Source organism: Ambystoma mexicanum, chromosome 9 (assembly GCF_040938575.1).
Source record: "Ambystoma mexicanum isolate Mex_15411 chromosome 9, UKY_AmexF1_1, whole genome shotgun sequence".
NCBI lineage: Eukaryota > Metazoa > Chordata > Amphibia > Caudata > Ambystomatidae > Ambystoma > Ambystoma mexicanum.
Window position 1 is genome coordinate 599,343,743 of NC_090931.1, and position 24,071 is coordinate 599,367,813.

The 24,071-nt window shown below is 49.5% G+C and overlaps 1 protein-coding gene across 3 annotated transcripts in view; it reads right to left on the bottom strand.

The window, feature by feature from the left end:
* The window catches only part of SPECC1 (sperm antigen with calponin homology and coiled-coil domains 1), a 1,474,528-nt gene that overhangs the window by 842,842 nt on the left and 607,615 nt on the right, over positions 1 to 24,071 (bottom strand). The window contains exon 8 of one of the 3 annotated variants that reach the window (XM_069615232.1): positions 15,830 to 17,057. The exons of the other annotated variants lie outside the window; for them this stretch is intronic. Within the exon in view, the coding sequence (XP_069471333.1) occupies positions 17,036 to 17,057 (22 nt within the window). The 3' untranslated portion in view covers positions 15,830 to 17,035. Of the gene's footprint in view, positions 1 to 15,829; positions 17,058 to 24,071 lie in introns of those variants that run through there. 3 annotated transcript variants of the gene reach the window in all.

Here is a 24,071-nt window from a genome sequence, read left to right on the forward strand (position 1 = left end):
GACAGTGGGCTTCATTACGAGTACGGCGGTAACCGAGCCAGAAAAAACGGTAGGTTACCGCCAGACCCGTGTTACCATTCCGCATCCGGGCATTACGACCCCGGTGACCCGGGAATTCCAGAGCGGGAATTCTGTAAGTCCCCATTCCCATGGAGTCCCATAGGACTCCATGGGGATGGGGACCATGGAAACACTGGTTCCGTCTATGACAAAACCAGTGTTTCCATGTCCACCTGCAGGTGGGTGGTGTTAAACCCGCCAGGTCAGACCTGGCGGGAGTGACACCTCCCGCCTGCAGGACTCTGAATGAGCCGGTCTGGAAAGAACAGTGGCAGCGGTTTTACCGCCACCGTTCTTTCCAGACCGGCAGGGTTGTAATGAGGCCCATTGTCCAGGAACAGAGCCGAGACGAAAAATAAGGTAACGAGAGGAGAATTTAACCTATTGCATCTTGGGCCCTCCCCTTCAGATGCCACATTCACCTACAGTCCCCACCAGACCCATTAAAGCAGACCAGCAGTCATGATCCTGGCATATCGGACATGTACCCATCAACACCACAGGTTTCACATCGGCTTCCTCCACTATCCCAGTAAAGCCCCCCTGCCCCTTATTTTTACAGAGCCTCAGCGAGAGTGAGAACCCTCCTCTCCACCACAGCCTGTGTGTTTACAGCCCGAGTCATGAGGGCATCGTGAGCACCACCCCAATTCAATTGCAGTGGCCAGCACCAACTTAGGCTATTTCCCTAGACTTGCTACTAACCAATAGGCTCCTGCCAGTGATACTAGCCCAAATGTCCTTGCCAATGTCTATTGCCAAAGTGTACCTGTGCATGATAACTATGTCAATAGGCAATATGTTCATGACAATGTTTATGGTGCAAACGTCACTGCCACTGCTGACAACCAAAATGTATGTGTGCATGTCATCCTTACTAAAAATACTGTATTGCCACACTTTGCCTTACCTTGCCCACCAACTACTTCCAGCCACTCCCACCCCCTGGCCAGCGCCCCCTACCTTGCTCCAAGCACTCCCTAGCCCAATCTCTGAAAGCTCTTACCACCTACTGCATAGCCTCACCCACGTGGCCACTCACATTGCCCCTGCCACTGGTGCCCATTCTGAATCTCTCAGAGCCAGCCCTAGCACGCAAACTATTGCTCCACATAAGGACACTACCTCAGAACTGCCCTGCATCTCCACCGCCTGACTCCCAACCCGACTTGCTTATAAGGCTACCACCTGCCCTAACCACCAAATCCAAGCCCCAAGTACTGCAACGCTCCACACCCAGGGAAGGATCCGTACCTAAACAGTGCACTTATCGCCTGCTCTTTACCTGCACATGCCCTTGACATTTCAGACCTCCTTACCTCTTGCAACCTTGATGCCTTAGTCATCTCAGAAACCTGGCTTCACAACGCTTCCGGCCTAGCCCTGGCCATTGCCTTCCTCATGGATTACAGAGTATTCCGGAAAGACCGCACCAACGTCAGAGGTGGCGGTGGGGCCTTGGTGGGCAAAGACTCCCTTCCCTTCAGACAAGTCCACACATCCCTACAAGGGAACATGGACATACGGTCCTTAACGTTGTTCCCCTCACCTACCTGCACCATCACCTTCCATATCATCTACCGCCGCCAGGCTCATCACCCAACTTCGAGGACCTCCTTCACATCCTGGAAGACAACCTCAAGAGTTCCACAAATATAATCCTTTTAGGTAACCTAAATCTGGGTCTCAATGACCCAGAGGACACCCATGCTGCCTCTCTGGCCAAAGCCCTTGAAACTATAGGCTTCAAACATTGTGTCAGAAATCACACCCAGTCCAAAGGTCGCACTTTAAGGTCTGCTATCCAGTCCAACTGTAGGATCTCAGTCAACTCCAACACGCCCCATCCATGGTCTGATCACCACATTATCCACTTCTCTATCGCGCACCACCAGAAACCTAAGCTCTGCACCTGGCCTCTGCCTCCAGTGCTCACACGTAGCTCATGCAAGCTCACTAGAGAAAGCATTCTACCTTTGTTAGACACGCCAAACCTTAAACCTCCATACTCCAATGACTCCAACAACCTAGCTAACTTCTGCCCTCCTACTCTAACCACTGTAATGGACACGATGGCCCCACTAACGCCATGCATAGCCAAACCTGTTAGACACTCGAGTTCAACCAAGACTTGCTAGAACTACGCAAAGAAAAGCACATTGCTGAATCAACACGACATAAAAATCCATCCAACTCCACAAGAGCAGAGTTGAATAAATTCTCCAAAATCTACAAATTAGCTATCTCAGCGAAATCCTCCTCCATCAACACTAGGATAGCCAATGCAAAATGTGACTCCAGAGAACTGTTCACCATCTTTAGGGAACTTGAAACCCCATCTTCGCACCTCCACCTAGTCACAAAGGATGAAGCCTGGTGTACCAATATTCAGGCAGCCATGCAGAACAAAATTGATATGCTCAACAAAAAGAAATCAGAACTTTCAAACAACCCCCTTCCCCACTGTGTGTCCCTGCCCCAGACACCCAGCCAGACCCTCATTTGGAGGGGACCCCATAGTTTCAATTTAAAGAGCTCACTGAAATGTAGGTCCAAGCCATCATCAACAGTCTCAAACATTCCAGGTGCAAAGGGGATACCTGCCCATCCTTCAGAATCAAGGACTGCGCAGAAGCCCCAACACCTTTTATCACTGCGTTCATGAATGCATCCTTCTCCGTGGCTGTTCCCTCTCCTACAAATCCTACAATAGACCCTACTAATCCTAATAAGTACAGGCCTATTACCACCGTTTCATTCCTACTGAAGATTCTCGATAGAGCCGCCTACCTACTAGTCCAATACTTCCTAGAAACCCACCACATACTGGGTATGAGGCAATCAGGGTTTTGCCCTTGTCATGGGACTGAATATGCGCTGTTGGATATAAAACAGTTGGATGAGATTAGGGACACCGGAAAGCTCACCCTCCTCCTCCTCCTCCTCCTCCTCCTCTTACACCTATCAGCAGCCTTCAACTTGGTGGTCCACAAAATCCTCTGCCACCATCCCACTACCTCGGCCAACTTCTCCTCCGAAGTCACAGCCTGGATCTCCTCTTTCTTACAAGGAAGATTCATGAGAGTGTTTGCTGAGAACACCAATGCTTTTCCTACCGCTATCCCTATCCCTGTGGAGTCTTCAAGGCTCATGCATATCCCCCATACTATACAATATATTCACAAGACCCCTTTTTGACATCCTCGACTCCATCAGCATAGCCTACACCAACTAAGGAGCTAAGGGTATTGTCTCTGGCTTGAAAAGTTCACACATATTAAAGTTCAACAAAACGATATAATCCAACACAAGTTCCAAATGGATGATGTTCAGAGTTCCTGGAAATGCCCCCCTTCCCCAAGTTTCTCTCCAATAAAATAAAAGTTCCAAAGAATAACCAAGTTCTTTAAGGCCCAAGAGGATGGATCTCTCCTCTTGGTGTTAGAATCTACTCCAGGGGAAATAACTCCCTTCCCCAAGTCTTTTTCACAAATACCGTAATTCAAATCCCCAGGGGCATGGCTCTTCCTTGGGATTCTCTTTTCAAGTAACACAATTTGGGTGTGGGTCCCAGTCTCGCAAGACACCTGGAATACTCTCCTGCCAGACTCTCTCTCATGTAGCTCCTTTATGCAATTTGGGTGCAAGTACCAGACTCGCCAAACACCTTGTATACTCTCTTGCCAGGCTGTCTATTTCTGTATTTTCTTGTATTCACCCAGTTCGAATATTCAGTATTTGTTTCACAAAATCCCCAGGTACAAACCCACTTTCCTTTATTTCCTTGGTCAAATGTCCAAACACCTCCTATACTCTCCTGCCAGGTTCTTTACCTTTTCTTCTCTCTTGTATTCACACCAATCCAATATTCTGTCTTGTTTCCAACAAAACACTGGGTCTCAAACCCACTTTCATGTACTTCCTTCCTTAAACGTCCCAGTGACCCAACCTCCTTGCTCAGGGTCACACAACTCGTGTATCTGGCACTTATCAGTTCTTGGTGGAGCTGCCAAAGCACCCCAGTGATCCAGCTATCCTTCCTAGGGCTCACTGTCTTTCTCTGACATTCTTCTGACCTCTTGTGGCAAACACACGGAAGCGCGCTGGTGTCCTGCCTCCACTTCACAGGCATACTGGCTTCATCTGGCGGCTTCAACATCCTTCACAGCTTCCGTCTCACTCCGGAGTCCTTCGGGTGGCATAGGCACTGCTTCTCAGTTCTCGCTGTTGCTAGGAAGGGTGGTCCTCTCTTCCTGCTTTGATCCCGGCACAACAAACCCACTCATCCAGTTCTTCTCTTGCCGTCTCCCTGCTCGCCCGTGGGCTTCTCAGTTCAACTTCCCCGCAGCACTTAGCTGGTTGCATCTCTCTTTTAGCTTCAGCTGTTCAGACTTTAAACTCCAGCTTCCAGGAAGGGAGTTGCTTGAAGCCAATCTACTTCTTGCAAACACTAGACTAATCCTTTTGATTCTGCAGAGTATTTGGCATTCCTCAGTCCCTTTTTCTCCTCTCAGTCTTTATTTTTATTTTTTGAATTCTCTTTATTGATTTTACAACAGAAAAAACATTCTCTTCTCCCCCCTCTACCCTGCCCTGCACCCCTTACCTGCCTCCTCCTAGTGCCTCCCCTCATTCCCTAGAGGAACTGCAAGTCTGTCTTCCAACGAGGACCTGTGAGAGCCATATGCTCAATGTAAATCCAATAACTTTAGGCGTTGCAAACACCACTGCCCCCTGTAGTCATCCTTCAGGAATGCCAAAGTTTCTCCCCACTCACCAGCAAATTGCTGCATGTTGTTCATTGCGTAGGAAGCCCACTCCAGGGCGACCAGTTCCCAGACCTTTCGCAGCCAGTCCTGAATTGTAGGGATAGTTGGTCCTTTCCAGTTCCGAGCTATAGGAGTCATTGCCGCCAACGTGAGGACTGCCCTTGCCTTTTACCGGCTCCTGGGTTCTCTTTCTCCCTTGTCACCTGGCAGCCCCAGCAGTATTTGTTCTGGGGATCTATTCACTGCTTCTCCAAAGGCCTGAGTTTAAGCCAGCTGCACCTCCTCCCAAAATGGGGCTTTTCTTGGGCAGTTCCACCATATCTGGGCAGCCGTGCCCTCCTGTCTGCAACCCCTCCAACAAACCCCTGAGGTTTACGGATATATGCGTTTTAGGTGGGTGGGATTGTAGTGCCATCCATAAGTATCTTGTACCATGTTTCTTGTAATTGGGAAGCTTCCGCCAGTTTGGGGATTCTCCTTCAGAGGTTTTCCCAGTCATCCCTCTCAATCTCTCGCCCCAGCACCTGTTCCCATTGACTCCCTAGTTCCATTCTGCTCTGGGGTAGTATTATCTAGGAATCTATATAAATCGGATATCAATCCCTTCGTGCCATCATGTGTCAGCAGGAACTTTTCAAATGGGGGTGACCTGCCTGGCGGCTGCCTTCCTGACTCCTGGACTCAGTAGCCAATGCCTTAGCTGCGCATATCTAAGTCTCTCCCCTTCTGCCACTCCAAACGCTTGCTTGCAGTCTACAAAAGAGCTTATGGGCTGACCCTAGCACATATCCCGGATTACTCTGCAGCCCCCCTCCCACCATTGCCTGAATGCCCCCCGTTCCTTCCCTGGGGTAAAGCCTCTGTTGTTAAAGATGGGAGTGAAGGGGGAAGGTAACATCGCGATTGCCTTTCTCCCAACCAGTCTATCCTAGACATCCGCCACTAGTTTGGTTATGGTGCCCTTATACATATGTTGCGGTCTGCAATATTTTTGGCAACCAGAAGACCTCCCTTAAATCGTGTTGTGTCACTGCCCTGCCCATAGCTTATCCCCCATCCCCGAGAACCACTCCCTTATTACAGTTGTGTTGCCTCATGATATTGCTGAAGATTGGAAAGAGCCAGCCCCCCCCTCCCTCCTTTGGGCCATCAAAATCTGCCTACTGATTCTTGCCCTTTTCCTTTCCCAGACAAACTTGTTTACCATTTTCCTCAGGTCCCTGAACAAAATTGCTGGTAGTGCCGTCGGAATTGCCTGAAAAAGGTAGAGAAGGCGGGGAAGTACTGCCATTTTAACCGTTGCTATTCTCCCTACCCACGAAATCCTGAGGCTCCTCCACTTCTGGAGGCCCCTCGCTATTGCCTTCCCTTCGGGCAGATAGTTGGCTGCATACCATCCCACCAGGTTTGAGGTAATATTCACTCCCAGCTATTTAATCCTCCCTTGGCTTTGCACAAATGGTGTTGCTTCCATCAAGCGCGCTATTTCCTCTTCCCCCATCGTGAAGTTTAACAGTTCTGACTTGCTGAAATTAATTTGTAAACCTGAGGCCATACCGAATTCCCCCAGCAGTGCCATGCATGCTTGTAGTGAGCTACTTGGCCTTGTTAATGCTAGGAGCATGTCATCGGCAAAGGCCACAACTTTGTGTTGGGTGCCCGGGAAGGGAATTCCCTGTATCTCATCTGCTTCCCTGATCGCCTGGAGTAGGGGGGGGGGGAGAGTGGGCATCACTGTTTTGTCCCCTTCCCAATCTGATTGGGTGGGACATTGAGCCATTTATCAAGAGGCGCATCACCAGGACGTAGTAGTTTGCCTTGACCATTCTCTGAAAGTCCCAACCCATGCCCATCTTGTCCATTACCCTGAACAGGAATGTCCACTCCACACGGTCGAAAGCTTTTTCCTCGTCTAGTGACAAAAGGATTGCGGGAGTGTCAGTTTTCTGAGATTTCTCCACCAGGTGGGCCACCCTCCTGACATGCTCAGCTGATTGCTTACCCATTAGGAAGCCCGACTGATCCTGATGGATCAAGGCCGGCATGCACGCCTCCAATCTGTTGCCCAATATTTTTGTTTAGATGTTTGCGTACACATTAATTAGCGCGATAGGCATATAAGAGTTGCATTCTGCCGGGTCTTTCTTTGATTTGAAAATAAGGGTTATTTTTGCGTCATCCATAGTGGGGGTGGTGTGGCCCTTTGTCTTAAAGGTATTATATAGGTGTGCCATATATGGTGCCAGTGTTGCAGAGACTGCTTTGTAAAAGGTTGCTGTCTACCCGTCCGGGCCCGGCGTCTTGTTTGCAGGTAAGTTTGAGATCACCCTTCTCACTTCCTCTTCTGAGATTTCCTGTTCCAGTGTTTCGAATGTTTCCCTCCCTTTTCTGGGCAGTTGGATCTTCTCCAGGAAGTCCATCTGAGTTTGGCCCGGCGGGGTCCTGCGAGGAATAGAGACTTTCATAATGCCTTGCCATGCATTCTTGGATGTCCTCTGTGCGTGTAAGGCGCTCCCCCTTCTAACCCTTATGGCCATAATTGTGTTCTGTTCCTCTGCTCCCTTTAGTAATCTTGCTAATAGTGCATCAGCTTTATTGGCTTTCGCATAGTATCTCTGCCTCACAAAAAGGAGTGCCCCTTCTACTTTGTTTGTCTTAGAACCCTTAACTACCCTACCACCCTTCTGTAAGCTTTGAGGAATTGCCTTATGGGTGATTCCCTGCCCTTTTCCTGGTCTCCTCCACTTCTTCCTCAAGCTGGACTTCTAGTGCCCTCATCTGCTTCTCTCTTTACACTTTGGCAGCAATGAGATACCCCCTCATAGTAGCTTTGAAGTCATCCCACCTGGTGCTTTCCCCCGTGTCTGCACTATTATTGAGCTCAAAGAAGCCCTTTATCTTTCCCTCCAGCTCTTCTCTAATCACTGGGTCCCTCAGCAAGCCTGCCAGCATTCTCCATCTCCACACTCCCATTACCTTACGCTGTAGTTGCAATCTCATGGAGACGATCTTGTGATCCGCTGCTCCATAGGCCCGTCTCCACCTCTTCGACCCTCCCCAGTAATGTCGCAGGGACCCAAATATAATCCATCCTTAATTGCGTCTTGTGTACTCTGGATAGGAAGGTATATCCCTCTTCCTCCCCACTCAGCCAACTACACACATCTCTCAAGCCTGCTTGTTCCATCCTTTCTCGTAGTCCGGGAGAGGCTATCACTCCTCCTCCCACCATTCCCTTGCCTGATCAATCTCTTGCCATATGCCATGCACTATTGAAGTCGCCCATCAGAATGATGTGGCCCTTCACAAATGTTTCCAGAATTCCTATAAAATTTCTCAGGAAGGGCTCCTGTCCAGCATTGAGGGCGTAAATGGACGCCATTGTATAGGAGGGTTTATAGTCATAATGTCGAAAAAAAAATGTCGAAAACAATAATGTCGACATCCTATACATATAATGTAAAGAGTCATTTTTTAGAAAAAAAAATGTCGACAAAAAAATGTCAATTAGAACTATCAACACCTCACCCAACACCCCCCTGCCACCCCCCCCCCCCCACCACCCTCTCACCCCTCATACTCAACACATTCTAATTATATATTTATTTATTTATTTATTTATTTTTTCACTAAATAATTTAACAAAAAGAGTATCATTTACTATGGGGGGGTCCCCCCCAACCCCCCCTCACCCAACACCCCCCTGCCACCCCCCCGCCTCCCTCTCACCCCTCATACTCAACACATTAATTATATATTTATTTATTTATATATTCAATAAATACATAAAAAAAGAGCATCATTTACTATGGGGGGTCCCCCCCCCAACCCAACACCCCCCTACCACCCCCCCACACCCCCCCACCACCCTCTCACCACATAGTAATTATATATGTATTTATTCAATAATTAAATAAATAAAAATAGTATCATTTACTATGGGAGTGTCCCCCCCCAACCCCCCTCACCCAACACCCCCTGCCACCCCCAAACCCCCCACCACCCTCTCACCCCTCATACTCAACACATTTTAGTTATACATTTATTTATTTATCTATTTATACAATAAATAGAAAATTTCGAAAAAATATCGACATTATTGTTTGTCGACATTATTTTTTTCGACATTTATTTTTTGAAATTTTGACTGTCGACATTTTTACTGTCGACATTATGACTGCCCACCGTATAGGAGACCCCCACTGAGTCCCCTCTCACTATAATGCATCATCCTCCCTTGTACCTTTTAATCTCAGCCACCCTGAAATTCTAGGTGTTCTTAAGGGCCAACACCCCCCTCCCCTATTTTTGTCTGACCTGATGTGAAGAACAATTGATCGAATCCATGCAGTTTCACTCTTGCCTGGTCCCGCTGAAGGAGGTGCATCTCCTGGAGTGCCAGGACATCAGGGCCTCATTTTCTAGTAAATTTCTCAAATTTTTTCCTTTTAAGGGGGGAGTTAAGCCCCCTCAAATTATGCATTACCCATTTGAATCTTACTGCGATTGTGTTTTGCTCCCAGACCCTCTCCCGTTCGATGTCCTCCTACCCCCTTCCCCGAGTTCCACCCCACCCTCTCCCGTTCCCTGGGGTTGTCCTCTCACCCCGATTTTGTGCGTCCATGTTGCCCTCAGTTATCCCCCGTCTTGTGGACCCCCACTTCCGTACCACCCCCACCCTATTCATCCCCTTCCTGCCCTGGTCCCCCGCTCCCTATGACCCGAGTGCAACCACCTGCTTCCTCCCTGCCCCTCGAGCCCGCCCCCTCCGGCTTGTACACCTTTACCGCCTCTATGATATTTGCTTATCCCGAGCCTCTGTGCCCCATGAATCCCTTTATGCCCACCACACCTTTCATTATGTTTCGTGTGGGTTCTTCATTGCCCCCTCTATGCCCCCGGTGCGCCCGGCCGCTTCACCCATTTTTTACCATCCTCCCCCTCCTTTGTACATGGCTCTCTCAGCGCTGTTTGTCTGGCTCCAAATCAAGATGCAATATGTCTGCTCCCTCCTGGGGGGGGAGGGGGGAAGACTATACGCTTCTGTGCCCCCGCCCAATCAAAGCATAGGCCAAACAGGAAGGTCCACTTGTATCTAATGCCTCAGTCATTCAGGTCTTTGGTTATCGGACTCATTTCATTTGCCGTCGCTTAACAAGCGTGCTGTTAGCTAGGTCTTGGTAGAGAGTGATCTGTTGGCCCTTATACGGGACCAGCTCCTGCTGGCGAGCTGCCCTGAGGACTGCTTCTTTTTGTGCAATCCTAGTGAAGGCTGCGAGGACATCTCTGGGCCCAGCATTGGGGCCCTTGTTTAGCCACCCTACTCTATGGATCTGGTTAAGTTCAACAGCTCCTCGTTCAGTTTCCCACAAACGGTCAGCAAAAACTCTGGACCTCCTCCTTCAGCTCTGTATCCACAACTGTTTCTGGCAGGAGTTTCAGCCTGATGTTGACCCTCCGGGACCTGTTCTCCATGTCTTCCATTTGTATCTCCAGGTTTTGGGTCGCAACATTTAACCGTCCTATCGCCTCACTGTTTTCTGAGGTCTCCTCGTCTATTCAGGCCCCTTTCCAGTTTATCCGTTCTTTCGCCCAGCTGCCCCACTTCCTGTCTTATCTCTGTCAGGGCTGTGGTGAGGTCTTACCTCATCAGTTGAAATTGCTCCTGAAACATCTTCGCTAAGGAGTCTTGAAGTGTTCTCATTTCCCCATGAAAGTCCTGCCTTGTAATTGGGGCCGCCAAGTCTACCTCCCCAGTGGGACTGCGCTCTAGAGGGCCCTCCTGGGAATTTTTGTGCGTTTCTCTTGCCTCCAGCGCCGGCCACATGTTGGTGAGAGTGCCTGGGCACTCACCCAAACTCGGATTTGCTTTGGAGGCTCTGCTTTTAGCCTTGGTGGACATGGCCCAGTCAGGGCCTGCCTTGTGTCCTTCCGTAGCAGGTTGCCTTATATTGTAGCTTAGTCTCTTTTCCAAAAAGTGGTGGCCCCATGCCCGAGCACCCCCTGGTGCCCGGGGTTGCTGCTTGTGGCCTCCCCAGTGTGCGAGAGGGCCTTGGGTTTGTGCATTGGGCTGTTCAGTCCCCCCCTACACTTAAAAGGCCCTTCTGAAGATTCCCCAGGGGGGAAGATGTTACTCTTATTTGCCACTGGTTTGGGTGTGGTGCCCGGGGGAGGGGCAGTAATTGCCAAGGTATGCCAGTTGCCTGGGTGCTCCCATGTCCCCTTCTCCTCTCTGCGCAGTGTGTGACTGTTCGGTCGGGGGGCCTCCCCACAGCCCCCTTGCCTTATTTGGGCTTTTAAACCCAGTCTTTTGGGGGCCCGTTTTAATCCTCTAGGTGTGCTCTGGCATTGCCAGGGGCCTCCCTCCCTGGGGTGGCTCAATGTCCCCGCTAGAATGGGGTCCACTGCATCCCTCGCTGCCCTCTGTGGCTCACAAGGGTGTTTGTGATGGTGGGGGGCCTTCCCGGTGCCCCCTTTACTCCCAGTCCTGAGGTGAGGTGTGTAAATATCCTTTCCCTTGTAGCAAGGCCCTTTTCAGGGGCTCGAGTCACGCTCCGGGGCCGGGGGGGGGGGGAGCTCACCTTTTTCTGCCATTTCAGCGTCCCTTGCGGCTGCCTCTCTCCCCTCCGCGGTCAAGTTGCAGGGCTGCGCCTGGTCTCCCTTGCTGTGTCTTCACTCTGCTACGCCTTGGCGAGGTCTGCTCACTGCTGTGGGTCCTCACAGGTGGGCTCCCGATTGCGACTCCATGCCTTCCTCCTCTGTCTTCACCTAGTCGGGGGCGGGCTCTGCTGCAGGTCGTCGCAAGCTGGTGCCGGTGGCACCGCGGGTCCCCTTAGGGAGGCCATCTCCTCTGCCAAGTCAGCTCCTCCAAGGTCTTGAGCGGACCCAACTTCCACTCTGCATGCGGCACCACCGCCTCTGCAGCACCCTCACTGGGAGGCCTCTGCTCCACCGTTCTTCTCCTCTACTGGGGGGCACATCCGGGCCTCTGCCAGCCAGCCCTACTACACCGGGGCACTGCTCTCCTTGTCGACTTTCCTGTGAAGACTTCAGCTGCTTGTGCGGTGGGACAGCTGAGTGCTGTTTTCAGGCTAGGGAGCGCTGTCGGCACAACCAATCTGTGCCAGCGGCCATCTTCATGTGTCTCAGTCTTTATTATTGTTGGTTACAAAATATTGAGGAATAGTATTAGCAGGCTTTAAGGATTGTTGAAGGGGGTGATCACAGTATGCCATTAAGACGTGAGGATTGGAATGGGTATCCCTAATTGGGGTGGGGGATACCACGTCTCATCTGATGCCGCCAGGCTACCCCTCGCCCCAAGGGTCACCTCCCCTCATTTGATCCTCCCTAAAATAGCTGCCCCCTGAGTCAGGATCAGGTAGCGGCTGCCGCCCCCTGGCCACATGAAGAGAGGCTGCCCGTGGGAAAAGAGTGATGAAATCAGATTCATCACAGATATTTCCGAGAAATGTTGGGAAGGAGATGCATGGGTGATACTTTGGAAAAAGAATTCCATGATTATCAGACGGAGAGTAAAGGGGGACAGTGGGGTTGGCAGGTAAAGGGCAGCACGCTTTGGCAGAGGAGGAGGGAGGGAGGGAGAAGTGACAAAGGTTGGGGGGTGGTGGGTGCATGGGATGGCACCCAGGTATGGGGGGGCAGCAGTTGACGTTGAAGGATCTTGGGTGAAGGGGGTGTTAGAGCTGAGTGTAGGTTCAGCACGGATGCAGGTGGTGAGCAGGATGGCACCTGGTTCGAGGGGACAGAGGTTGTGGCTGTTGGCAGCACAGGTGTCTTCCGCGAGCAGGTATGGGTGGGATAGTTGGGTGTGGGCAGCCCCTACACTTTGCACCTCCATACAATCTGGGGGAAGCAATGGCATAATTTAAGCAACGACCTAGAATCTGCTGTCCAAACACCCACGGTGCTGCTAAAAGACCCCACAAGAAACCAGCCAGAGATTGGTGCGCAAAGCCTTCATCCTCGCTTGCCCACAAACCAAAGATCGCGGGTAAAACAGGGCGCGCACTAAAGGCTGCAGAACGCGGAGGCCAGCAAAGCCTTGCCCCACGCTGCACACAAGTGCGCGCAGGGACTGGCAGGCCTCAACTGTGTCTCCGGAAGACGCAGTGCAGTCAGCACGTGGGCGAGCGTGTGCGCATGTGCATATCCACTTTTGCCCGCAATTCCAAAGGGCGCAGGCAAAAGAGGCTGCAATGGCCTGCTCTTGGGAAAGAAAAAGGGCTGAACGTTTTGTTCAGGAGGCTCAATGGAGAAATGGCAAACTGACAATTGTCAATCAGAGTATTTACAGTGGTCGAAGTGGGCAGGAGCGGTGCTCCTAGGTTTAACAATTCATATAGTTTTATTTTAAAAAGAAACCATTCCGGAAGGGTTCAGTTTTAAAATAAAAGCTGTAGGAAGAAGTTGAATGTACTGAACATTCCCTTAAAGAGCAGGTTTGTTTGTTTGGGAGTTTGGTTTGCCCGTGGGAAGCGGTGTGGTGATGGGGTTTATGGGAATTGGGGGTGGGCCAGCAGGGAACATAGTTCCACTACTTCTTTTACCACAGAGTATTTATCATGGTAGGGTGAATGGGGAGCAGATTTCACCAAGGAAGGGGCGCATTGGCCTAAAACGGAAGAGCCTTATTTACTGCGGACGTCAAGGATTGTGCTTGGACTGTTTGGTGGCGGGGCCGGGCACAAATAAGTGGGAGCTATATTCATGCTGTGGCAGCACAGTTTGACTTGGGTCCTGAGACAAAGAATTGATGGATGTTATTAGATGCTGGAGCCCACCCCCCCTCTCGCCCAGAGCAGGGTGCAGGGTGTTCATTGGATGGGAGGTGTGCCTGTAGGCACCACTCGTATAGCGTTGGAACTCCAGCCTGGGGGCACGAGGGGAACGAGCTGGAAGAACTCTGGGGTTCAGAGCCCAGGAATGTCTCCTGGAGGATGTAGGGGGCTAGGAGGGTCAGCAAGGTGAACGAAGCAAGACCTAGGTGGTCAGGTGAAAGGTTATTTCAGGTTCTTCACAGCGGATCAGGGGTTGTCCAAGCCCCCGCAGGGGGCGCTAGAGGGACATCCCACATAGCGGGATGCCCCTCTGGCCGCCCCACCCCTCTTCAGGGTCTCTCCACTCCTCCGCCAGGAGGAGGGGCAGCCAGTCCCCAGGGCAGGAGCCTCCGGCGCGCCCTGGGGACCGCTTATAATGCAGGGAGGGACTGGAGCCCTGTCTCTTTCCAGTCCCCAGTGGAGTTTGGGGCAGTCCTAGCTGGGGAGGAGAGTAACACCATGGCTTGAACCGTGAGCAGGTTTCCCGATGGCCGAACTCGAGCCAAACTCAGACGTTGGGCACGGAGTCCCTTAGGGACACTTGAGATTCCTCACCTACAAGATTCAGTGGCCCGAGGAGGAAGTACTGTGTGCAGTACAAAGCTGGAGCGTATGTCCAGCGCCTTGCAGAGAACGTTCAGCAGTAGAACTTTGCCCTGCTTTTGGGCCACTCTGAAAAGTATGGTCGTGAACCATGATGCTTTTAGGCTGGGACTGCCCCCTGTGTTGTATGCTCCAATAAATTGTGACCTGTGGTTTCCAAATGTAAAAACCAGTGTCTGTCCTCCCCTACGACGGAGTGGACACGGCTATGGTGGAAACAGGCTCAAGCTACCTCCCAACTATTAATTGCAGTGTTATGGATTTCATCCATTTATGTAATGATTTTAACTTGAACTTTGATGCGATGCTTTTAGATGTTGCTGTGTATCGAAACTGTGCATATGGCATTTTACAAGTCATCGTACGGAGTGAGGGGGGCAGAGAGCGCATTGACGGGCTTTTGTAATGAATGCCGCCCAGACTTCGTGTTCAAATAAACTTCGCAACAGATAGACACACATTTGATATGTCGTAAACCCCAAAGGAAAGAAGGAAGAAAGTGTGAGTGCGTGCATGTGAGCGTGTATATGTGGGCATGTGTATGTTATGGGCGCAGGAGTGTATCAGTGTGAGGGCGTGTTTTAGATCCTATATTCACTGTTCAAAATGAGCACATTTCGAAACCTTATTTGCACCCAGACTCTTGAGCAATTCTCCGCAGCTAACCTCCACAGCCCCCTCGCTTCTACTTCAAGGCACATTCCTGGAACCTCTGCTTCTTGCTCTCCCTCCCCTGCCTACACAGGGTGTCTTTCCTGGTCCGGGGAACACCCCAGGAACCGTCTGCCCCCTTCTGCCACTTCCCCTGCCCACTAAACGCCCCAGTCCGCTCACCCACAGCCTATTCCCCTCAGCCCTCCTCAACCCGATCTCACCCCACTCAACCCGACTAGTCCGGCTGCCCCTCCGTCCCCCCCACGCACTAAACGCATTGCAGAAAGGACGCTTCCGCTTCCTATTGGATTAACGGAGACTTCCTTTTTCCGCAATGCGCAACGGGAGCCCCTTTTCCTCCCCTCCCCCAGCCTCAACTCCTGCCTATTTTAAAGTAAACCTTTGTATATATATATATATATATATATATAAACACCTCGAATCTCTGGCCCGTCAAACGCAGCGCCTACGTGATCAGCTTGCTCAGGATAACGAGCAATCGGTGACATCGGGGCTGTAAGTGGGTTAGGAAATCGAGGGGGGCACTCATTTGCGGGCGTGCTTGTGGGCGTGGCCTAAAAGTACACAAACCTTAGTAAGGCACGTAAACAAATATATAAATGCTTACATTTATATATTTGTTTGCATGCCTTACTATGTTTTGTGTACTTCAAGGTGGCTTGAAAAGTACACAGCCATAGTAAGGTACGCACACAAATATATAAGATTTATACATTTGTGTGCATACCTTATGGTTTGCATACTTTTCAAGCCATCTTTTTTTTTAACATTTCTATGTTTATAAAAGATGGCTTGAAAAGTGCACAATCCAAGCCATCTTTTATAAAGCTTTGACGACGGACAAAGGCCAAGGCGTCTTTGTCCGCCGGCAAAGCTTTATAAAAGAGGGATTGAATGGAGTACTTTTCAAGTCCTCTTTTATAAACCTCAAAATATTTAATGGAATCCCCAGGTTCGCCGAGGGTTAAAGGCGCCTCGGCGTCGGCGACCTGGGGAAACAAAGGGACAGTAACTTCCTCTGGTGACCCATAGCGCGAGGGGTCGTCAGAGGAAGTTACAGTGACTGACAGAAATGCCAGCTACAGCAACAATGTGGCTGGCTGGCACGTCAACCAGCTCGCCTCACTTAATGGCAGGCGCATCTCCTTTCGCGGCTGCGGCAGGATAATGCGTCCCGCCAAAATTGTGCTGCGATAGGGGCCCCAGCTCAGCCCCACTTTTTGGAGCTTACCTGCTTAAATGCGTTCAGTAATTTTGTGGCGTTCTGTTGGGGGATAATTTGGCATGGTGCAACCAACTTACATGAGACAAAGCAAAGGCAACATTAAGAGTATCTACTACTGGCTCAGCCAGTGGCAGATCCAAGGAGGTCTGGTGGGTGAGGGGGGAGGAGAATCAGAAGGGGTAGGCGCCCCCTCCTACTCCGGGTTGCCCACTGCTGCCCAGTGCGCCCCCAGCCTGCTGATGGTGCCCTATTAGTCGCCCCACCTGGCACCAAAAGCTGCCTCCACTACTGGGCCAGCCTTCTGAGCATCTTGACACCAAGGGGGGTGGGGGGGAGGGTTGGGAACCAAAAGAGACCCTGGAAAGAATGTTCAAAGTGACCCCATATTGCACATTTTGATCAAGCCTCAACCCCCTTCCCCATTTGAAAATGTGGAAATAAAATAGGTAACCACACAAGAGGGCCATATAACAAAATCTCCAGAGTTCGCAGTAGGCCAGACCATCCATGTTGATGCCGCTCCAAAAGTGAAGTAGAGTGGAGCTTGAGAGAAGAATCAGAACAGGGCGGTCTATGAATTCAGGACCTGCGAGATACAAGTTCAGCGCACAGTCCAAATGTTCCCCCAACATCTTCTCCACTCAGCCGAAGCGTCCTGGGATCAGTCCTGTAATCCTGGACTTTGTCCTTCCTGGCCAAGGCACGAGGAGGCCTCCCAACTGGCGCCGGCTAAGTCGTGAGCAGAAAGAACAAAGAGTGCCCACAAGGGCTGGACTCCATGCCAGGCCTCAGATGTATCTCCTGGGGGTCTGTGTCCGGCACTGGCAGAGTCAGGGCGAACCCTCAGCATCTCCGTGGGCGAGCTAGCTGGCAGAGATCAGAAACCTGCAAATCCAAGAGAGACAAAGATTACACAGCCCCGCACGACGCATGGTGATGGTTTTAACAAATAATAGATCAATGCAGCACTTCAGAAGGAGACAGACTGTGGAGTGGCAGAGTGCGGCCAAGCATTGGTGATGCACAGTCACGGCACTGGCATTTTAGAACTTCGTGATAGGGTGTGCACTGCAAAGCCCTGCGTGGCTTGAGAAGGTAGGTTGTGCCACGGGCCACACTATGTCCGTATTGGCACCGCTGTGTGGGGCCCATATTCCTGTAAAATAGGAGGTGTTGCAATTCAGTATTCGAGTGGAATGGCGCAACAGTGTGCAGAATACACTGCCGTAAAAGGACGTGTCTGCTGCATGTCACAATTGTGCATTGGCACCGTAGTGTGTGTGACTTCTGTAATGGAAGGTGCTGCAAGTGAGTGGTGGGGTGCACAGGGGTGTGTGGATTTCACAGGTTAGGAGTTTAGTGCATTTCCAAAGCTGTGTGTTGGTTGCACACCACGGATAACCACGGGTGTATTAGCAGAGCGGTGCTATAATTTGGTGAGATAATATGGCGCTAGTAACCCATTCCACAGGCTATACTGGGGTAACGGCCCGGCAGCCCGAGTTAAAGGCCCAAGCGAAGCAAGGAGTATCAGCCTGCACTTCTAGCCTCCTGATTGGCCGGCTCCCACCCACAGGGTGCTAATATAGGATTCTGCGCGGCAGGATTGGGCTGCACTGGCACTGCTGTGCGTGAATGTCATGACATAGCCTAACCTTAACCTGGGCCTTACCTATTGGAACTTCCGCACAGCCTCCGACATTGTCGCTAAGGATGTTGCGAGTCAGTAAACCCGGGCACAGCGAATAACTTTACTTTTAAGGTGCACAAATCTACTCCAGAGTCCCATGTTAGCGATTGTAAATGGCGATTTCCTCGCCGTATCAAAGCCTCAGATTTGGCTATAGTCTTACCTGTATCTTTGGACAAAGAGCTAAGCATTTAGTGAGTGTATTATTTTTTGAACGGGATGAGGGTTGGCTGCTTTCAGAAGGAGGCTGCAGTTCAGAGAAGATGGTTTGTCATATGTGCCAGCTTCTCCAATGCTCCCACCATTTTTTGCCCGATTTTCTTACCAGCGCCGACCACTGTCTTGTTCACCCTGATCCGGGGCGCAATATACCGCTATCTGGACAAGCACCAGCACCGTAAAAGACCACTACAGTGGCAATGGGTGTAGTATAAAAGCTTTAATATAACATGTTTTTTAGAGTAGGTCGTGGCAGAGGCTACCGGGATTATTCAATCTTAACAGTAATTTGAAATGATTACACTTCATGTTAAATTCCGCTTAAATCACAATAATTAGGACATCCCTTTTATAGATGGTATTACTGTCAATTATTGCCGGCTTCAATACGCCAGGAAACCTGTGCTTTCATCATTCCGTTTGTGGGACTGGTTCTAATGCTGTATTTCCACGGAGGGGATTTTAATTGAATTAGCAATATGTCCGAAATCTTACCATGGAACAGGGCGGAATAGAACAGTTAGCCCTTACTCCGAGAAGTTGGCATATCTTTAAGCCGCATCCTTTAACTGGTAAAATAGCTCAGCGGGTTGAGCACTCGCTGCTGACATCTGAGTGTGATCTGCAGGTCGCAGGTTTGAATCCCGGCAAGGCCAACTCAGCCTTTCATCCTTCCGAGGTCGATAAATGAGTACCAATTTCGGTTGGGTGATATTGTATGTAAATACGTGCTCTGGAAAGCGCTTTGGATTAAGGCGCTATATAAAATAACACATCATTATCATTAACCTCTGCGTGCGTTTCACCATAGTGATAACAAAAGGCTGAGCCCCTGGGGTTAAGGAGTGGTGGTGGAAACACCAACCTGGGAGAGGATATTCTCTTGGGCAGACAGTGCAAGGACATGTCAATTTCCTAAGTGTAAGACTGCATGAATGAGGGTGACATTCTTGATGGGGGTTCCCCCACACACAGGGAAATTCCTTGGTAGGATGTAAAGATTCCTGTCAAGAGAAGAGTAAGGTTGGTTTCTCCCTAGTGAGACCCAGCTACCACCATAAAAGAAGACCAACCATGAACCGATAATTGGCTGAATCTTGTTGATCCTTCAAAGGGGAGTTGTGGGGATAGATTGACCATTGCTGGAAAGCCAGCATTCCGATTGTGGAGACCGGAAGAAGAACATCCCTCTACACTTTGGATGAATCTTTGAAGAGGTCATGCTGGCTGAATACTCGCCGAGAATCCAGTTCCAGTCTCTCCTACTAACAAACACCATCTTACCTACAAGAGACCTGATGTCCTTATATTGCTCAGAACCAAACATTGCTGCCATTCCCACCCCTTAAAGTTCTGTCAAATAACTCTTCCGTATCTGTGAGCCTGCAGGTTTTCTCTCTGCATAGGCCTACTCAGCTGAGCAGCCAATAACTGCATACATTGTGTTGATTGTGGGATCTCTCTTTGTAGTGTCCTAGAGTTTCTCAGACCTTAGCTGTTGCAGACAGTGTGATCTTAGCAAAACAACAAAGTGATGGCTGGAAGGTTCAGAATGAATCTTAACCTCTGGCATACCCTGCAGACCATCGTTCTTCACCTGCCAAGCCAAGTTTCGGCAAGGTTAAGATTAATTCGAAGCCTTCCAGCCATAACCTCTTGTTTTGCTTCAGGCACCCAGAGTGGGACAGGTATACCCAGACGTGGGTCCCATGCCTGCTGGGCCTAGAGACCCAAGCTACTCCTCACTGATGAGGCCCTACCAGGCCGAAACATGTCTGGGGGTGCTTGTGGTCTCGTGCAGTAGGGGTGTGACCAAGCAGTTCGGGCTGGACTGGCCCTTTTGGGGTGGCACCAAGCCTGATTTGCATATGGTCTTTCCCCTTTTGTAATGGCTTGGCAGGCGAAGAATGATGGTCTGGAGGGGTGCCCAGAGCAATGCCAGAGGTCAGGATTAATTCTAAACCTTCCAGGCATACCCTCTTGTTTTTCTTTAGTGTGATCTTCCCGATTGGATGCTGTCCAGTCATTGAAGACCTGGCTGGGCATAGCACTTAGGAGCCAAACTGCTGTCTCACAGCTCTTCCCGTCACCAGAGAGCTGCAATGCACATCGTTTGGACTGAAAGCCAGGTGCGACCAGAGGGGACCCAAACAGCCTTGAGGATGGCTGTGCACTGCCGGTCTTGTGGAAACCGATTTAAACGACCGACCAGGGTGTGGCGGAATCACCATGAAGTCATGATAAAGCCCTGGGAATACCCATGTGAATGCATGTCTGACCGCCCCCCTCTTTCCGAACCCTAAGATCTTTAAATATTAATAGTCTCCAGCTTTACTAGATAAAGGGATTCATAGCTACATAGCATTTAAGGAGAAGCACTGGTTCAGGGTATTGCCGGAAGGATAACATTGTGTATTTGTGAACTACACCCCTTATTGGTATATGACCAGCTACCGCTTTTTCTACGTTTAGGTCTTTTGATTAACCATAGTTTTGCTAAAGGATCTTGCTTGATAATTTTCTCTGAATAAAGGGTTATTTGTTTACAATAATCTAAGACCCAGTTATGTATTGAGATTGCGGTTATGTGCTATGCTGTAATCTGAGCCAGACATCCGTATACAACAGAGTACAACCTTAGATTACATTAGGAGTCACGAACACCGGGGCATCAGACTCGGGAGGATAACTCGGGTATAACGCGGTGACCATGTAAAATGACAGGTTCGATCCCCCGGCCCGCTTTTAGAAACCTCTGGGTATTAAGCCGTTATAAATAACCAATTATATATATCAGGAAGCTGAGAGAGTACCCCATATGGATTTCCCTAAACATCAATGGAGCTTGCAGCCCAACTTTCAGTCGCAATTGTATATGTAACCTGTGTAATTCGCTGTTTTACATGTGTTGGGATTGCATTACTGCAGTAGTACGGAGTGCCACAGGTCAGTAGTGTTTTTTTGTGGGGGGTTTAAAGCTATATAAGGATTTTAATGCTGGTATGATATAGGAAATGCTTATCAGAATGTATACACATTTGGGACCTGGCTGTACGTGAGGAGAAAGCTGTGGAATTCAAGTGGGTACTGCCTTGGGGCACTGGGAGAGGATGGGCCAGAATGTATGAGGCTCATCAGATTAGGACTGAATTACATCGGTGGAGCTCTGAAACATGTACAGGTAAGAAAAGAAAAAGAAAAGAACGTGCTGCACAATAAGCAGCCATTTCTGAGGTGAATGCCTGTGAGGGGTGCTCCATAAATGAGGCGCCCCGGAGAAAAACCTCAAATGGCACAACCAGGCAGTGAATCGGGGCGGTGGTGCATTCGCAGAGCCACACCTGGACGATGTCACCGCCAAAAACACTGTGCCAGCTCTACCAGCTTGACTTTCACAAGCAACATCAGCAAAGCCACCCCAGTCACCACAACAATCGAAGATGGCGCCGCCCCACAGGGCCACTATCGTCAACATTAAAAGCTCCTTTTTTTTTTAACACGGACTTTGAAACAGAGAACACCGCTTGAAGCCAGAAGAAAGGGCAGCAGCACAGATGAGAAACACACACTTAACAGTGCACGTTGACAGGAGCGCACACGGACAGACAGGGCCTTAGAGCAGAACTGCGCAGCCCAGTCCCACACTCCATGCGAAGCCCTGCACAAGGAGAAGGCGCATGCGCAGGAAGACCGCCCCGGGAAGGCTCACTAATCCCAATGTCAAACTGGCTTTCCGCAAGGCTTCTCGCTTCCGCTCGACTGAATTCCTGGATCTCAGGTTTGCCGGGTGCTTGAGGTCCTCTGCTGCCAAGATTGGTTTCTTAGACCACAACATGCACCCTGCATGCCACGAGGGACTCATGTGCCAACAGATCTCTCTGCAGGCCTGCCCATTCCATTGGCAGATTGCTTGGATCCAGAGAATCCCTCGCACAATAGCTAACAGTAACAAAATCTGTAACCGGTGCCACATGTTCAATTATTAACTGTAACGCGGAGCACTTGGATGGATAGTGAAAGACAGGGGAGCCTGTACGCATAACAGGTGTATTTGTAGAGTGCACGTTCACCCCTAGAGGGGCATCCTGGCGCTATAGACAGAACAGATGTGAATTGTTACCCAACTGAATGGTACTCATGGCATCGTCAAGTGATGCTTGCTCCAACAATCACAGCTATTGAAGCAACTTCAGAAAATGAACACTTGCATGTGGCGAAGCAGCGGGATAAGATTGTTATTTAATAAGTACAGGTGCCCTGGAGCAGCACTCAAATATCTCACCAGCGAGATCAAGCCTTCCAACTGGCCAACAATGTGTACCCTGCTTCTTCCATATATATGTATATGTCAACCTAAAACAAAGACACACAAAGTGCCCGGACTGTTAAGCACCACTGGAAGCGCATACATCACAAAATGGCAGTGGAAAATTTCAGAACGACGAATTGTATTCAAACAATGCCCACAACACTGACACATTTAGTGATGTATGGGCTTCCCAGTGGTTCTGGAGTGCGATCCTGGCACTTCGTGTGTCGGTTCTTTGTTGAACTTGTTTTACGTGGCGACGTACCATGTTGGACCTGCACCACCAGTATCTGGCAGGCATTCGGTATTCCGTTATGTCGAGGGTTTGGATTATATATCATAGTCACACATACTGAGGCACAAGAGCATCATCCAAGTAACTACACACATTCACTTAATAAGATGGCAAAAGATTCACTTCAAACGGTCACAATCTTAGAGCCACTGCAGATGCTTGGACGTCCCTCCTCTCTTTCTATTATCAGCACAAAGTCTCTTCCTCCCATGCATTTTCCTTTAACTGGAACTACTCCGTGTGCTGCTCTTCCTCGTTTCCTCTGATCATTCCTCAGAACTACACTTCTATACCGCTGCAGAACACCACACTCCTAAGAAACCAAACCCTACTGTCCATGGCACAAATAGCAACATGTAAACATTCTTTGACTCGCGCAAGGATGGTCTATCTTTTAAACCTAACCACACAGTTCTGATCTTCATCCAGTCGCCCTCCTTCACTCAAATCACCTTCGCCACTTCTTGTATACAACAAGGAAAAACAGGTTCAAATTTTTCATGTGCTCTTTTCTTTAAATCGATTTAAAACATACGCTCACTTTTCATCCATTCTGGACCAACAGCACTGTGGCATTCCCTGCCATGTATTAATTTGAAGGGTAAAGCCAGTGGTAAAATGAGGCCTCAGCCAAGTGATTACATTCTTTTCCACAGCCTTGTTCAATCTTTAATAATAGGTACTTGGATTATATGCACTTGGTCAATGACCTTTTCATACTTTCGACTTGTCCATTCATCTCTGGATGCTACGATAAGATGTTAACTAATCTTACATTCAGCACAAGAATCTCTCTGGGACCAATTGCCCATTTTAAAATATACTTTGTGAATTTGAGGAGCACTTTGTTGTGGAGTTGTTTCCACAACGTCTTACTACTTAGATCGTGATCAAGTAGCCCTATCAAATATCGAGGGATTTGGTTGAAAAATACTAGATGAGCCAAGTAAATCCAAAACAACCTTCTACTGCGGAAAACAAGGCCTTTTCTGACTATTAGAGGTTTTCAGGGTAGGATACACGGATGCTTAATGTGCTACATCACTCCGAGACCGTAAGCCATAACTGAATTAGTAAACAGTTTGGCGAGAGCAACCCTGCTCCTGTTGAAAACTTGGTGAAACTTTGAACCACATCTCTATGGGATGCGGAGAGTAGGGTATGGAATACAATAGAAACTCTGGCACAGAAGGATACAGTAATGCACTGTCAAGTCAAAGAAACCTAAAACATTGATTAGCTTTATATTATCGAATGCAGGATTTTAATGTAGCAGTTGAGAAGGTGTAACCCAAGCAGGATTCCGATTGCGTCACTTGAATGATGGGATCTCAAGTGGAAAAATAAATGCACAAAGAAGCAAAAATAAATAGTCCAGTGTGGACT